We start from the raw sequence: 15,744 nt of genomic DNA on the forward strand, positions 1-15,744 counted from the left end.
TGTAAGTTGTGATCTTTGGGCTGTGGACAGAAAGATTATTGTTAGCTGCAGCCCTACACCAGCCTGACATTTAAGGAAATACGCTTGTTTACTCAGATAAACACAAGATGTTTATCTGTTGATACACAGAGACAGTTTGAGGATGTTTTTTCCTAGTGGGGCGTCACGATTCTCCAAATCCACCATTCTACTTGACTTTTCAGTTTAAAGTCACAATTTGCTTCGATTTAAACAATTTTTTTTTTAAATTTTGCATTTCAACTAAACCATTGTTAGACTATCGAGTTTTGATTTGTAAAGATCAACAGATAATTGGTTTTAATTAGTCCGGCTACTTCTTTAAGAGTCTATATGGTATTATGTGCAATATAACAGCCAGTAAGCTCTGCTGTGAAGTCTTCAAAGTGTTGTCTTCTTTCTTTGAACATGCACAAGACGCAACAAGCCTACCTGTGGAGGAGTAGAGAGAAGAACAAACACTAGAAAATCGTAGATTCTGCCTTTTGATTCTTCTTGATTTTTGATTTAATACTAAAATTGTGACAGTTTAGCAAAGTGTTCCAAAGCCCATGCAGTAATATCCTTTTTACAATCATGTATTTCTTTAGTGGTGAACCTCGTCCGTCCCTGTCTGTGAATGACTATTTGTTGCTCCTCTGCTAACTTTTTTGAAACATGATGCTGCATCATGTTCAGTATAAGCAAATATTTACTAAATCAAAACTTTCAGAAGGGAAACTACTAGCCTAGCCTCCCTGTTCAGTATTAAACCCTCTGCTAATCATAGAAGAATGGTCTAATAAACCTGCTTTTACTGCCAACCAGTGGTGCCTTCAAGCAGGATGTTGTGAGACAACATCTGAGTGATTATTTTTGCATCATAATTTTCAGTAAAAAAATAAAAAATAAAAAATAAAAAATAAAAAAAACTATAGAAATTGTGATGATGTGATATTTTTGGGGTCTGTAGCAAACAAAGACATTTTCTTACATCTGTAGATCTGCAGGCCAGAACATTTCTGCAGCTCTGTAGTACTTGCCATTCCCTTAAAGATCATTCTTGTTAAGACAAGTTGTTATTATTTAGCAGTAGAGGTGGATATCACAAGTTTCATCACAATACAATATTATATTATTCTTTGGACAATGATAGGATATTTACTGATATCATAAAGTCTGCCACGATATGATTTTGATTCAATTCAATTCAGGGATCTGTGATCGATATTAGATGTTACATTTATGTCAACTCAAAAAAAGCAACTAAATTATAATTTAACATTTTTATGACTGAACTCTTCCAGACATTGATAACACAGACGTGCCATGTGATTTTCAAAATAAAGGCGTATCTTAAAGATGACAATAAAGATTGCTGTTTTCACTTTGCATCGATGACACTGGATTGTTGAACACTGGATCAGATCGATGAATTGTTACACCCCTGTAGTAGTGCAAAAGCACAGATCAAAGTTCACAGCTGTACTTGATGCAAAAGATGCATTAAGATTTACTTTACCTCCACAAGCCAATCCAATGACTGTGGGGATTCCTCTGAAATGAAATGATTTTATTCTGAAAACACTTTGTTTTGAAATGCTGGTGTGACTGAGCTTTGATTTAAAAAAAAAAAAAAATCTATATCTGACTATCAGTAAAAAAGCATATTTCCCAAAATGTCTCAATCTAGACCACAGGAACACACAGATTACTGAACTACAACCTCCCAAGAGTGCCTTCATTTCATTTCAAGTTAGAGACAAAATCAACAAAGCAGCAAAGTAGAAACTCTAAAAATCGTGAGCACCCGACAACAAATATTACAGTGGGTGAGACAGCAGATTGTACAACTCAGAGCAGACAGAGTGAAACACTATGAACAACTGGAGCTTATCTCAGAGCAGAACACAACACACTGTGATTGAGGCTTTTGAGAGCTTAGGGCTGCTAATAAAATGTGCATTTTAAACAGACATATAAAGTGCATTACGGTTTGGAAGGTAGTGGAATACCTCTATCAAGTTTTTTTTGTTCCCTCCTGTTGCTTAGGAGCACAACTGACAAATCATAAATCATCATGGTTTATAACACAAAGAAAAAACAAGTTTGGAATCTACTCATATGAGTGATGTGTTTTCAAAAACACAGTGAACCATCTAAGACTAGACTCAGAGGTGGGGTTACTCAGCAGGCTGCGGGATGCTGAACGGCTTGGCCATCCCTCTGAGAGAGGTGGTGTTCCCTCCGCAGTCCACATACTGGTACATCTCCTGAGACACCTGCTCGGCGTGACCGAAGTACGTGGTGGTGACGGTCACTCTGCAGAGGGTGGAGGAGGAGAGACGAGGTGAGGAGACAGACACACACTCACTACAAGTTATATTAAAAGCTCAAATGTTCTGGTTAATGTTAGAATAACTGACAGGATTAACACAACTTACTGCATCATGACGACAATGTTGTGGACCTTGATGGTTTGCAGAGTGCAGTAGTCACTGGAAAATAAAACAAGTGCTTGTAAATGTGAACAAGCTAAAAAACATGAGTGAAAATGTTTTCAAGTCTGAATAAATCCATTTTTAACCCACTAATTCCACTGATTTGGGTGTTAGAAAGAGTTAAAATACCCCACGAAAGGTGGAAAATCTACTTCTAGGGGTGTTCATGGTAATACTGACATTATTACTGATACATTAAAAATCTGTCATATCCTTATATTACCTATACTGAAACATATTTCAGAGTTCCTTCACCTTTTCTAAAGTCAAATTCAAGTGTTTTCAAGGTTTTTCTAGTACCCTGATATTTACTTCATGACTACACAATGCACTGACAAACGTCTGAAAACAAAACATAGCTGCAAACTCTGTGAGGTGAAAATAAGGGAGTGAATCTGGTAGTGGTCAAATACAACAAACCATGTTCTGAACAGACACAAATGCTAAAAAGTAACATTCTGTAACATAAAACAGCAAACTTAACAACCTGGGAAATGAGGGCTGTGTTCTCCAAGTTCAATTTAAACCTTTTTAAGACCTTTCTAACGACACTCAGAATGAAATTTAATGCCAATGGTCCCACTTTATTTTACAGTACACTAATAAAGTGCAACAAAACATAATTTGTATCATATCAGAAAACAACTAGAAAAATTATAATTTTTTTAGACAGTAAAAAACACAACATTACCCTAATAAGAGCTAACAAGCCATAATTTGGATCAAATTAGACAAAAACTAGAAATAATATATTTTAGTAGGCACACATTACCCCCCCCACATTATGATACTCACATTAATTTTGCCTGGAACATGCTTAACCCACTTGTATGGGCTGGTATCACAGATTTATATGCTTTGTTCACATTTTGGCTCATCTTGTTCCATTGAGTGTCCTAACAAGCCCTTCAAGTGATGCACCATGCACCTTATCAGAGGGCTGAACTCAAACTGTACAAGCCTTAATCACAATTATTAATCGAATCATGTGTGTCCAGTGACCCATACAGTAGTTTAGTGTTCTCAGTACTTACTACATGTAGTTCATCTCATCTGCGAGCATGGTGGGGACCATGTAATCAATCTGAAAACAGACAACAACACACAGTCAGAGAGTTGTTCCAACACAGAGGGATAGTTGACCGATGGTGACTTGGTGAACACAGACTGAGTTGTACCTGTTTCATGTCTAGAGGACTGATGGCAGTGGTGTTGCTGATGCGAGATTTGCCTATCACCGTCTTGGCAAACTGCACCTGAGCTGTGATGTTGGCCACCTCCACTGAGTAGTAGTTGTTGTTGGTGATGTTGAGGGTGTTCTGGAGGAGGAGCAGCAATGGTTCATTAGTACAAGCTGGAGACTTCTAGCAGTGGATACATGCTTCCTTAACTCATAACACCACAATAAACAGTGGATTTAATATCTCATTACATGGGTGTGTGTTTGTGGGTGAGGAAATTGTGGGTTGACCAACAGTCCCCTACAGCTCCATATTGCATGGCTGTATTTGCTAAACCACACCCACTTTTCAGTGATCCAATTGAATCTGAAGGATTGATTTAAACATTTAGAACATAACTGGTACATGTTAGAGACGGGATCAATGTGCTGTGTCAACCAAATAACAACATAAAAAAGATTTATCCTGAGTAAAATCACCTGAACTCAATATCAGAATGAATTTAAATCATGATAATAAAAGAACAAGAAGAAGAAGAGATGCATAGAAGATGTGAATGGCATATTTATGCATAGCAGACGTGGTTTCTGCACTAGCAGCAGCTGTGATTCCAGTCGACATTTCAGTTGGTTGACTGTTTCATTGTGATGCTCTTGTCCGACCAAATGTTCACTAGTCACACAGTCGCTAACAAGAGAAGTACTTTTTAATCCATTATTGCCACAGGTGGAACATGCAGACCTGATGCATTTGATTTTTGAGTGACAGGATTTTTACTGAACATTTACTCTGCTCCAGACTAACTGACATCATGTCAGAGTACCTGCACAAATTGTTACATAAACCTCAAGCTTCAGAAGACAGAAGAGCTGAGTTCATTTTTGATGACAACGTGTGTATTTTACTCTGGATAGCTTTATCAACGAGGGTCGGTAACACTTCAGCTCAATGAAGGATCAATACTGACTGTCTGTGGAAAATCTACTGCAAAAAAAAGCTGTAGGAAAGCTGTAAGTTTTGTCATGTTTTATGTTGTATCAGTGTTTATTTTGTAGGTTATCCTGTTGAACTTGGTGTTAGCATGTTGTACGACTAATGTGGCTACTCCCACAGGTTGGGGCGATGTTAGACTAATGCTGTAACACTGAGGGACAGTCAAGAGAAACTGTGTGAACATTAAGCCTCATTTGAAGAAACTAAATAACTTGAGTAGTGGGTTGGGTTCCGGTAACTGTTTTTTCATGTTTCTTTTAGTGGAGCTCAGCTAGTGTTAGCTTTGTTGCTATATGGAAACCGACTCCGCTCTGTCAAACTCACCGGCATGTGCACATTTGTGTTTGTATTGCTGCAGTATGTAATAGACATGCCCTGAAGGTAATGATATAACTACATGTGAAAAAAAAAGGTCAAACTGCAGGAACTCACTTGCTTGGCAGCACTGTGTAACTTTGATAAGGGTCACTCACTATGGCTCATTTAGTTCATCTAGAGATAATGTGCAGAGTTGAAGAGTAGGTAAAATTTCAGTCAGCTAAGATTTTCAGCCTCAATAATTAAATCACAATTCAATCAAAGATCTGATTTTTTGTTTTACTTTGAGTTGCATTTGATAAACATTCAGGAACTATTGAGGCCATAAAGCCAATCATTGTATCGATTTAATGATCATTAATGACCTGACTGAGCTCAAAGGTCTACAGATTATCCAGTGACACACCAAACTATCAGCACCTTTATACAAGACACCAAAGCACTTTCTGAGAATATTAACATTTATCCACAAGAGGGCAGCAAAGACACAACTTTGGAGATGTTTCTTGGGTTCTTCTCTTTCTTGGGAAGTGTTTTTCAAACTTTTTGTGCCAAAGGCACAACAAAGGGTAAATCAAATCTCAAGGCACACCTGTATTCATGTCTGTGCAAAATAGCCTCTATAACAGGTTATCACTCTTATCCCTCTGTAAACCTTTTTCAGTGGAATATTTGGCAGTAAATCATTTGAAACTGGCACCTGAGCAGCAACACACCCATTTAAACCAGACATGTAACAAGATTAAAAATGAGGTAATGAAACTGAAAAGATTGAGAGACACTCTACACTAATAATTCCCACCATCCAGCAACTGCATGAATTGTGAAAACTGTGGTTTGCTTTGAAGAAATGTTTTAAAGGGTTTTTTATGGTATAGTATGTGTCTCTGTATTAGTAAATGAGTGTTTGAATTGATGTAATAAATCAAAAATCCATTTGTAGCTTTTTATCTACTTGTATTTTGCAATAATGTATGACTGTCACAAAATCCCACAGCTCCCCTGGACTTGCTTCACAGCACACTGTTTGGGAATCACTGGTTTATCTTTAACATACTTTTAAACCAGTGTGTGTAGATGTCATATTTACTGTATTTGTTTTTATCTCTGTCACACACAAATGACACGTTAGTGTTGTATTTGTCCATTAACGGGCTAAAAGGCTGTCAAATCACACAGTAAGATTCAGAAGTTTCAGGTTGGGGATCTGAAGCTCACCGTGATGTTGAGATAGACGCTGCGCTTCTCTTGGTCATAGCTGACAAAAACAGACTTCACCCCGACGTAGGACACATCGATGGAGCGAGGGAAGAGGAAGAAGACGGCCAGGCTGGACAGTAATAGGCAGACCGCCACAGACGCTGACACATACAACTTCCTGAGGAGGACACACATCATCCATAATGTGAACTACTAAATATGAAGACAGATTTCATTTGATTTGCAAAGATTTTGGTTGGTTTGAGTAATTTTTTAAAGAATAAAGTAAAAATTCTCGGATTGAAATATGCATAATTTTTGCTTTCTTTACTCCTGCATGACAGTTAACTGAATGTCTTTTGGTTGTGAAAATCAAGATATATGACATCATCTTTGGCTTTGCGAAAAACGGATTGACATTTTTCACCATTTTCTGAGATTTTAAAACAAACAACAATTGATTAACTGAGAAAATAATCGACAAATAAATTGACTATGAAAATAATCGTTAGTTGCAGCCCTAGAACTTTAGTGCTCAGTATGAATTTTGTCCAAGTCTCAACTCTGACAGTGTTCAGTACACAGCTGTATTCAGGGCATGGTTAGCATGAGGACTGAAGGCAGGAAGAAACAGCAGGCCTGACTGTCCAAAGTTCAAAACCATAACACCAACAACTCCACAGCTCACTGATTAACACGCCATATCTGGTTTGTTAAGCCCATACACTAACAGAAATGTAAAACACATCAGTTCGTGGTTAAAGGGGAAGTTAAACAACAGTCAGGTGCAGCGATTGTGAGCTGCTTCCTGAGGTGTTTTTGTCACTGCGAGGTTGCCAGAAGAACAAATGGTGGCACAGACCACAACTGGCAACCTGCACTGTAGCCAGAGTAGGGCTTCACTATTAATCAAAATATTAAGAAAAATGCACAATCCAAATCACAGAAGCCAAATATTTTTGATAAAATGTGTGACAAAGCTATAATGAGGTACTGTAGTGCTGTAGAGATGTGCTGGCCTACAGATCTCGTTCTCCAGATGTAAGAAAACATGGTTGTTTGGTACAGAGCCCAACTAATGTCACATCATCACAATTTTATTTTTAGTTTTCTTTTTTTTTGGTCAAAATAAAAATTCTAAAGCAAAAATTATAATTCCCACGAATCATGTCGCAATTTCAGTCAAACACGTGCAATTAGGGGTGTAAGAAAATAGAGTATCGCAATACTTTGTGAAACTCTATCAATTCACACTGTACTGTGATAATGATGAAGGTTTGTGGTTCATTTTGTGTTGTGTTTACACCACCAACCACTGGATAGCAGTGCTGTTACCTATGTTCCTTGTTCTGATGGCATAAAAAGGTTAACTTTTTTAACTCAAATGTTCAAGCCTACATAAGAGTTTTCCTAAAATTAAATTTAACAAGTAGCAATATATCATCTGGCTTACAGGATTACAATACATTACAATATACTGAAGTGAAACCCTTGTATCGTGATACGTATTGTATTGCCAATTTTGTGCAAATACACAGCCCTAATCACAATATGACTTCTTTACCATATTATGCAGCCCTTATTGAAATTGCAATAAGACGTGCAATATACAAATCAAAGAAGCCACAATTTTTGATGATGATTAAAGCATGTGACAAACAGCAGTACAGTGAAGTACTGCAGTGCTGCAGAGATGGCCTGACCTATAAATACTGTCACACCAGGGTACATGGTACATGATGGTTAAAAAACATTGTCTAGACTGCTGTGGATATTAGTTTAGTTAGCCTACTGAGACAAGTCTTGCTGGGTTTAAATACTAGGAGCCCATAGGGTAATAAATATAAAGGAAATAATTGGAGGTGACAGACTGACAATTAGATAAAATAATGTGGCTAATAAACTGCTGATGTAGCTGGAAGAAGTCGTCTGGCTCATCTTTATCATCAGGACTAAACCCAAAATAGTCCCAGACAGAACAGAGGCATTTTTCTTTTTTCTGGTCCTGTAATGGTTTTTTCACAGTCACCATCGCTCTGAGCTCAGCTGCCTGTTCCATCAGTACAGACTGACCTCTGGTGGTGTGTGTTGTACTGTGCACGACAATACATCACCTCAACACAGCAACTCTGTATCAGTTTAACAGAAAGAAGAGTGTCTGTATTTTTGACAGTTATCAAAGTCATATCTTTGAGATTTCTAAATACACTGGTACCTTCATATTGCACAAACTTAAAGTCTATTCATAAAGTTTATTTATTGGGAAAGAACGCTCTTCTGTCAAAATTAAATAGCTTTTGCTGAGTTTTCTAGATTAACTGTCCATAAATCATATCTTCTCTCCCAATCCTAATATGTTTTATGTTTGTTGAAGTCCATGGCAGTTATCACAATACCACAATTTAAACATCAATACAATTTTAAAAATAGATTTGATACCTCTTTTGACACCACAGCAAAGGCAATATTATTCATATTTTTTTGCTATTACAATGCTACACACCATACAATTTATCATGCACAATTATCCATACATCTGTCTATATGGCCATATATTTTTTGCACATACTGTATCTGTAAGTGAAAGGTGTATATCGTGCATATAGTCTGTGCGTATAGTCTCTTCAAAGTTAGAATCTATATATTTTTTTAGACTATATCTTTCATGTTTCTATTTCTTACTTAATCTTTTCTACCTGTACTTTTTTGAGATGCTGTAATGTGAATGTGTGGGATCAATAAAGTTTAAAATAAGTTTGAGGGGTTTTTTTGGTACAGAAACAGTCACTGAACTCTGTCTGACTTTGCTGCAAACTAAATTTCAATGAGGACAATAAAGACTGGACCTAACTGAGGTCTTGAATGAGCACTTTTTAAACAAGTGGTACTGAAAAAGCATTGCAGTAATGATACTTTTGACAAATTTAGCAGGTAATTTACATAGACTAACTAGAGCTGGGAGGTTATCTGAGTTATGTGGACACTGCAGCCAACTAGCATTGCATTTGCATGGGAAAGTTTGTGCGATTTAAAAAAATAAATTTAAACTTTTTAAGAGTGTTAGCTACACTCAGATCTTTAATTCAGCTTCCCATTTGCATGCAAATACTGAGAGAGGTTAAGACCTTCAACACTGTTGGCGTCTCTGTCTAACAGTTCTTCTAAAGGACACACAGATGAGAGTACTTACGTCCTCCTGGGTCGCAGCCTTTGGTCACTGTATGGGATCAAAGCCACAAGTTGATTTTCTTGTCCTGAAACAACAGTTAATGATGAGTCACTGTCAGCTGTTTTGGAAACATTTCTCATAATCCCCCTGGTTTACTTTGGGATTATCACTAGATGTTGTACAATCATGTGGCTATGGAGGACAGACAGTCTTAACTCTGCTGCACTAACAATTGGACTGCTGTTACCTCTGGGGATTCTCCCGGTGCCCTGACATGTGGGACATGTCACACTGTCCCGTCCCGTGAACTCCACATAAGGAAACTGGGAGACATCTCCACCCTTCCCGTCATCAGTCTGGGTGTCCCCCAGAGACGAAGTCAGGCTGTCCTGAGCCTCATCCTGGCCAGTCTGTTTAGTGAGGAGGGAAATAGTCTTCCCCATAGTCACACCTGGAACACACAACAACAGTCTGTGACTCACACTGTCAGCTGCCTATATGTCCAAGCCTGAACTCAGTGGTTGGCTGATTGTTAGGGACCAATGGGAAGCAGCACTGATAGAGTAAACAGAGAGGTTGAGTGGAGCTGCTGAGCTCACTTGATCAATAGAAAACCATTTGGATAACTGACTACTTGTTTTTACAGAAGACTATTAGGCATAAGGAAAAAAATAGAATGAATGAAGTCAATGAAGTCTCAAAATGCCTGAAACTTCTACTGAAAGTTTGACTTTATACTTGACATTCAAAATATGAGAATGTGCAGCCCACTGGTCCCAGTGGTCTAAACTGAGAGATGGAATCTCACTGTACGTTGTACAATAAAGTTAACCTTTACCTACATTGAAAGTTTGGGGGTGTTGGACTGCTGATCAGACAAGACAAGAAGTTGTTAATTGTTTTGAGTAATTTTTCCTAAGAAAAAGTAAAAAATTATCTGAATTATCTGAACATGAATACTTTTGGTTTCTTGACTTCTCTGTGACACCTATGTCATCCATGATTAGTTATAAGCTACACTGTGATGGCAGTAAACCACTGTGAAGGCAGTGTGGCTGTGGTTGACAACTGTCAACAATAAATAACCTTCTATTAGGAATAAAGTGACCAGATGAAAAATACATAAAAGCAAGAACTACAGCCTACATAAGTGATATGATTTATTTTCAAATATTCATGTATTGTTCATATTGTCTCTCACTATATCGGTTAATCTGGGGGACAGACGGGACTGGGCAACTGCTTGTGATTTGTACTGTCCTGATCGTCTGGTCACTGTACTTGGGAATATACCTGCTTCCTGTCCGTAGCTGAATAGGGAAGGCCTACAAGTCCTGTATTTTAATCTTGGTCATAATAATGGTTCTTAGACAGCCTAATATTTTTAAGGTGGTACGTGATGTAAAAAATTGGGAGACAGTGCTCTAGGATTTTTCTCATGTTTTACAGTCCAAATGACTAATCTAGAGAATAATGAGCAGATTAGTTAATAATGAAAACAATCGTTAGTTGCAGACCCAAAGTCAGTTAGAACCTCAGTTTATGTTGGCTTTGATCACAAAACACTGATAATCAGCCAGGCTGATAGTATTTCACAGCCGACTGTCAACAGGCTCAGAGGAGACAGATAGTTGGCAGGCAGCCAAGATGTCAGCCATAACATCCTGCTGACTGACAGACTCTGGTTGCCAAACAAAGTTACATACATGTGGCTTCATGTGAACACAGGAACTCCTCGTGCCAAGCTGCTGTCAGCAGTGCGTAAACTGAGGCCGGTCTGTAGTATTTAGCAAGTACACACTAACGTTTATGCTGCTAACATTAACGTTTAGGCCTGTGAACTTTTACTTAGAGCTAATGGCCTAACAAGCCACGAAAGCAGTTGCCATTATTCATATATTCGCGGGAGACAAGTTACTGTCAGTATCCATGTATCTAACAATATTATACAATGAACCCAAGCGAACAAGGAAGCTGTTAAAATGTCTCCTTAAAACAAAAAGCCCCACCAGACTGACAGTTAGCCTGCTAGCTAACTAAGCTAGCTGACAGCTAACAAACTGTCAAACCTGAACACAGCCGTTGTCAATATTAGCGACACGACAGCTAACTTACCGAGCTAGTATACTGTCAAACACAGTCTATTAATTTAACAAATGCTACACTAAAATGTAATTTGAGTGAAACGTACCTGAATGTGACTCTTTATTTAGCAGATAACAGCTGCTGGTTGTGGGTCATGCAGTTTTGTTTATCCTCTGAAAAACAGACACGCGCAGATATGAGACGTTCAAGAGCGTAGGAAAGGCCAGGTCTCACTTCGGCTCCGTGTTAATGTAATTGGGAAACAACAGGGTTTTTTTTGGAACGAATTAATTTTAAACTCGCTCATGTTTTAAGCTACTACTTAATTAGTATTTTGGAACTGACTTTACAAGCTCTGAAAATACTTAAGTTAGGTGCAGCAAAAATTTACATAAATCATGTAAGATCCAGATAGATGCAGTAGTAGGGTTATCATATTTCCAATATGTGCAATGAAATCCAGAGTCACAGGAGTGCCACTAAAAATCGTACATTTTTAAAAGAATGAAAAAATAAAACGTGGGGGGAAAAAAAAACATTTTTTTTTTAAAAAGTTTAAAAAAATTTTGGAAATACAAAAAAGAGATCAAATTGAAAGAAGTGGAAATATGAAGACACTGAACAGAATAATTATTTATTTGTTCACTTGTTTCTGTAATTATTTATTTATATAGTTTTTAAAAATATATATTTATTTATTTTCTGTACACAGATGGCAAATTACTCTTTCCTCTCTATATAATAAAAAAAAAAAATCAATGATTTTTGAAGAGACACTGGTTTTGAACTTTTCAGATGTACTTTTTTGGTTCTTTGAGCACCACAAACTGACTTCCATTTAGTGCCATTATACTGGAGAGCAGGTAGACATCTCTACGGCCAATATCGCTAAACTCTGCAACTCACACCAAAAAAAAAAAAAATAAATAAAAATAAAAATCTATTTGGATAAATGTGCCCAGGCAAAAATATGTACTTTTTGATTTTGCGGTAAACTGTTCCTTTAACAAATCAGTCTAGTAAGCCAGTTTCTTCATCCAGCTCTTTCTGTGTACATGTAATGCAGTGAGTCTTGAAAGCCTGACACCTCTGTATTTTAATCTTATTATTGGAGTTATTGTAGAGCCTACAACTTATCTGCAAACTCAAACGTATTAAATATTATAAATCTACATTGCAGTGTAATCAAGTTCAAATAATCTGGAAATAACCAAGATAACAAGAGTATAATAAAGAGTATGTAGTTGTCCCTTTACCTCTGTAATCGCACTTTTAACATCATCCACTTGGTGGCAGTGTTTATCCAAGTACAATAATGTGGATGAGGCCATGAGGACTGATCTGTTTACACATCTGGCAGTGATCATCTGTTAGTTAAAGTTAACTAATGTTTAAGTTAAGTCATGTTGTAGCAGACACCTGATTCAACAGTTTACCTCCTCCTTCATATGAATGATGCCTCATGTGCCAACAAGCCCACAGAATGAACTGTGAGATGATTAGAAGCTGTATTCCACCATGTTACATACTTTTTTACAAACCTTCAGGAGAAATTTAAGTGGGAACAAATTGAATGATGCCAGCCCATGGGTAGGATATTTTTGTTTCATAAAAAAATAACTGTATAAGCTGAGATAGAACTCTAAAAGACCTGTAGAGACAAATGTTTTCTAAAGTGCAGAAGTAACAAAGTACATATAACTTACTGTACTTCAGTAGAGTTTTCAGGTATCTGTACTTTTCTTGTGCACTTATTTCTCTGACAACTTTTTACTTTTACTCCCTACATTTAACACAAATATCTGTACTTTCTACCCCTTATATTTTCAAAAAAGCTTATTGGGGAATTATCGATTGTTTTTATTTTGCATCATTGTGTGTTGCCTTCACAAAAAAGATGATTCCTTGGTGTATCTATCAGCACATATCACAAAGGACAGACATAAGAAGATGAATATTTTCAAGTAAGAAAACAAAAAGACTTAATGAGATGAAAACAACACAACAAGTGACGAAAACGAAATAACAGAACAATGTAAAAGATGAAAAAAGTGTAACAAGATGAAAATGACAAAAACAACATAACAAAATGTAACAAAATGTAACATGATGAAAATAATGTAACAAGACTGAAATGACATAACAAGATGTAACAAGATGAAAACAATATAACAAAATGTAACAAGATGAAAACAATGTAACAAGACTAACAAGATCAAAACAATGTAACAAAATGTGACAAGATCAAAACAATGTAACAAGACTAACAAGATAAAAACAATGTAACAGAATGTAACAAGATGAAAACAATGAAACAAGACTAACAAGATGAAAAAAATGTAACAAAATGTAACAAGATGAAAACAATGTAACAACCCTAACACGATAAAAACAATGTAACAAAATGTAACAAGATGAAAACAATGTAACAAGACTAACAAGATCAAAACAATGTAACAAAATGTAACAAGATGAAAACAATGTAACAAGACTAACACGATTAAAAACAATGTAACAAAATGAAACAAGATAAAAGCAATGTAACAAAATGTAACAAGATGAAAACAATGTAACAAGACTAACAAGATGAAAACAATGTAACACAATGTAACAAGATGAAAACAATGTAACAAAATGAAACAAGATCAAAGCAATGTAACAAAATGTAACAAGATGAAAACAGTGTAACAAGACTAACAAGATGAAAACAATGTAACAAAATGTAAGAAGATAAAAACAATGTAACAAGACTAACAAGATAAAAACAATGTAACACAATGTAGCAAGATGAAAACAATGTAACGAAATGTAACAAGATGAAAACAATGTAATGAAATGTAACAAGATGAAAACAATGTAACAAGACTAACAAGATGAAAACAATGTAACAAGACCAACAAGATGAAAACAATGTAACGAAATGAAATAAGATGAAAACAATGTAACAAGACTAACAAGATGAAAACAATGTAACGAAATGTAATAAGATGAAAACAATGTAACAAGACCAACAAGATGAAAACAATGTAACGAAATGTAATAAGATGAAAACAATGTAACAAGACCAACAAGATGAAAACAATGTAACGAAATGTAATAAGATGAAAACAATGTAACAAGACCAACAAGATGAAAACAATGTAACGAAATGTAATAAGATGAAAACAATGTAACAAGACTAACAAGATGAAAACAATGTAACGAAATGTAATAAGATGAAAACAATGTAACAAGACCAACAAGATGAAAATAATGTAACAAAATGTAACAAGATGAAAACAATGTTACAATATGTAACAAGAAAAAAAAATCATAAAAGACTGAAACAACATAATAAGACATAACAAGTTAAAAACAACATAACACACAACACATACAGTAACAAGATGAAAATGACATGAAAGACAAAAACGACGTAACAACAAGTTATAAATGGCATGGCATAAAAAATGAAAAGGATGTGACAAGACCTAACAAAGTGACAAAACAAAGTAACAAGACATAACACATGAAAACTGAGTAACCAGACAAAAATGATGTAACAACACGAATCAGTTAGCTTTGCACAGAAACAGTTAGTAGAAAGTCCTTCAGAGGGTTACTTTTTACTTATATACATTAAGTACATTTCAGAGCCTGTACTTTTTCACTTTTACTCAAGTAAAGATGTTGAAACATATTTTACCAGTCTTTTTTTTTTTTTTTTTTTTTTTTTTTTTTACACAAGTATGTGTACTTCTACCTGAATAAGGAATGTTTGTACTTTTGCCATCTCGACTAAGTGTGGTCTTTTGTCTCTTCCAATCAAATACAGATTTAGTCCTGTGTACCTCATTACAGGTGCTAGTAGAAGGCTTACCTTGTTAAAAAAGACAAGTCAGCTGTAAATATAAGTAAGTATGGAGACATTCTGACAGATCATTCTTAATCATATTTAAATTTAGACATTTCACTACATTTTGACATGTTCTTACATTTTCTGGCACTGATTAGACTTCCCCTGTTATGACATCACGACTGCTTGTGTCCTCCGTGCTCCTTGTCTTTTGCACCACAAGATGTCACAACCAGTTATTGTGGCAAAGATGACAAGTCAGCACGATACACACCTACAGTAGCCCCATTATCACTAAAAATAGTGATGAAATGCTCTGAAACCCAAAGCGTGGTGTCAGTCCCATCAGCTGCTGTCAGCTGAAGGAGAATGTGTTCAGGGCAGGAAGTAACACATTACATTCACTCTGCTTCCTGTAACAAAGTTGTTTTTTTTTTTGTGTGTGTGCTTACTTTTTTGAGAATG

General features: G+C 36.2%; 1 protein-coding gene across 2 annotated transcripts; it reads right to left on the reverse strand.

Annotated features, from left to right (window-relative positions):
- Nucleotides 1-264: 264 nt before the first annotated feature.
- Nucleotides 265-11,685, reverse strand: tmem106bb (transmembrane protein 106Bb). Of its 2 annotated transcripts, XM_084739093.1 has the most exons (9): nucleotides 11,551-11,685; nucleotides 9,607-9,810; nucleotides 9,381-9,444; nucleotides 6,209-6,368; nucleotides 3,677-3,817; nucleotides 3,533-3,582; nucleotides 2,442-2,495; nucleotides 2,185-2,319; nucleotides 265-450 (listed from the first exon to the last, which is right to left on the reverse strand). In XM_084739093.1, exons 2-9 carry the CDS (start codon nucleotides 9,800-9,802, stop codon nucleotides 447-449), a joined length of 804 nt encoding a protein of 267 aa, XP_084595219.1. In that variant the 5' UTR covers nucleotides 9,803-9,810; nucleotides 11,551-11,685; the 3' UTR covers nucleotides 265-446. The 2 variants fall into 2 exon arrangements, with proteins under 2 accessions (XP_084595219.1, XP_084595218.1); XM_084739092.1 differs by lacking the exon at nucleotides 265-450 and having other exon boundaries at nucleotides 1,106-2,319.
- Nucleotides 11,686-15,744: the final 4,059 nt, after the last annotated feature.

The sequence above is a fragment of the Lutjanus erythropterus genome, chromosome 16 (assembly GCF_056507025.1).
Source record: "Lutjanus erythropterus isolate fLutEry1 chromosome 16, fLutEry1.hap2, whole genome shotgun sequence".
In the NCBI taxonomy this organism is placed as follows: domain Eukaryota; kingdom Metazoa; phylum Chordata; class Actinopteri; order Lutjaniformes; family Lutjanidae; genus Lutjanus; species Lutjanus erythropterus.

Excerpts from the sequence above, each read along its gene's own strand:
- tmem106bb (XM_084739093.1), bottom strand. The coding sequence starts at position 9,802 with ATGGGGAAGACTATTTCCCTCCTCACTAAACAGACTGGCCAGGATGAG. Across the intron at positions 9,445-9,606 it reads CACCGGGAGAATCCCCAGAG|GACAAGAAAATCAACTTGTG; the intron begins GTAACAGCAGTC and ends CTGTTGTTTCAG. Across the intron at positions 6,369-9,380 it reads AGGCTGCGACCCAGGAGGAC|GAAGTTGTATGTGTCAGCGT; the intron begins GTAAGTACTCTC and ends TGTCCTCCTCAG.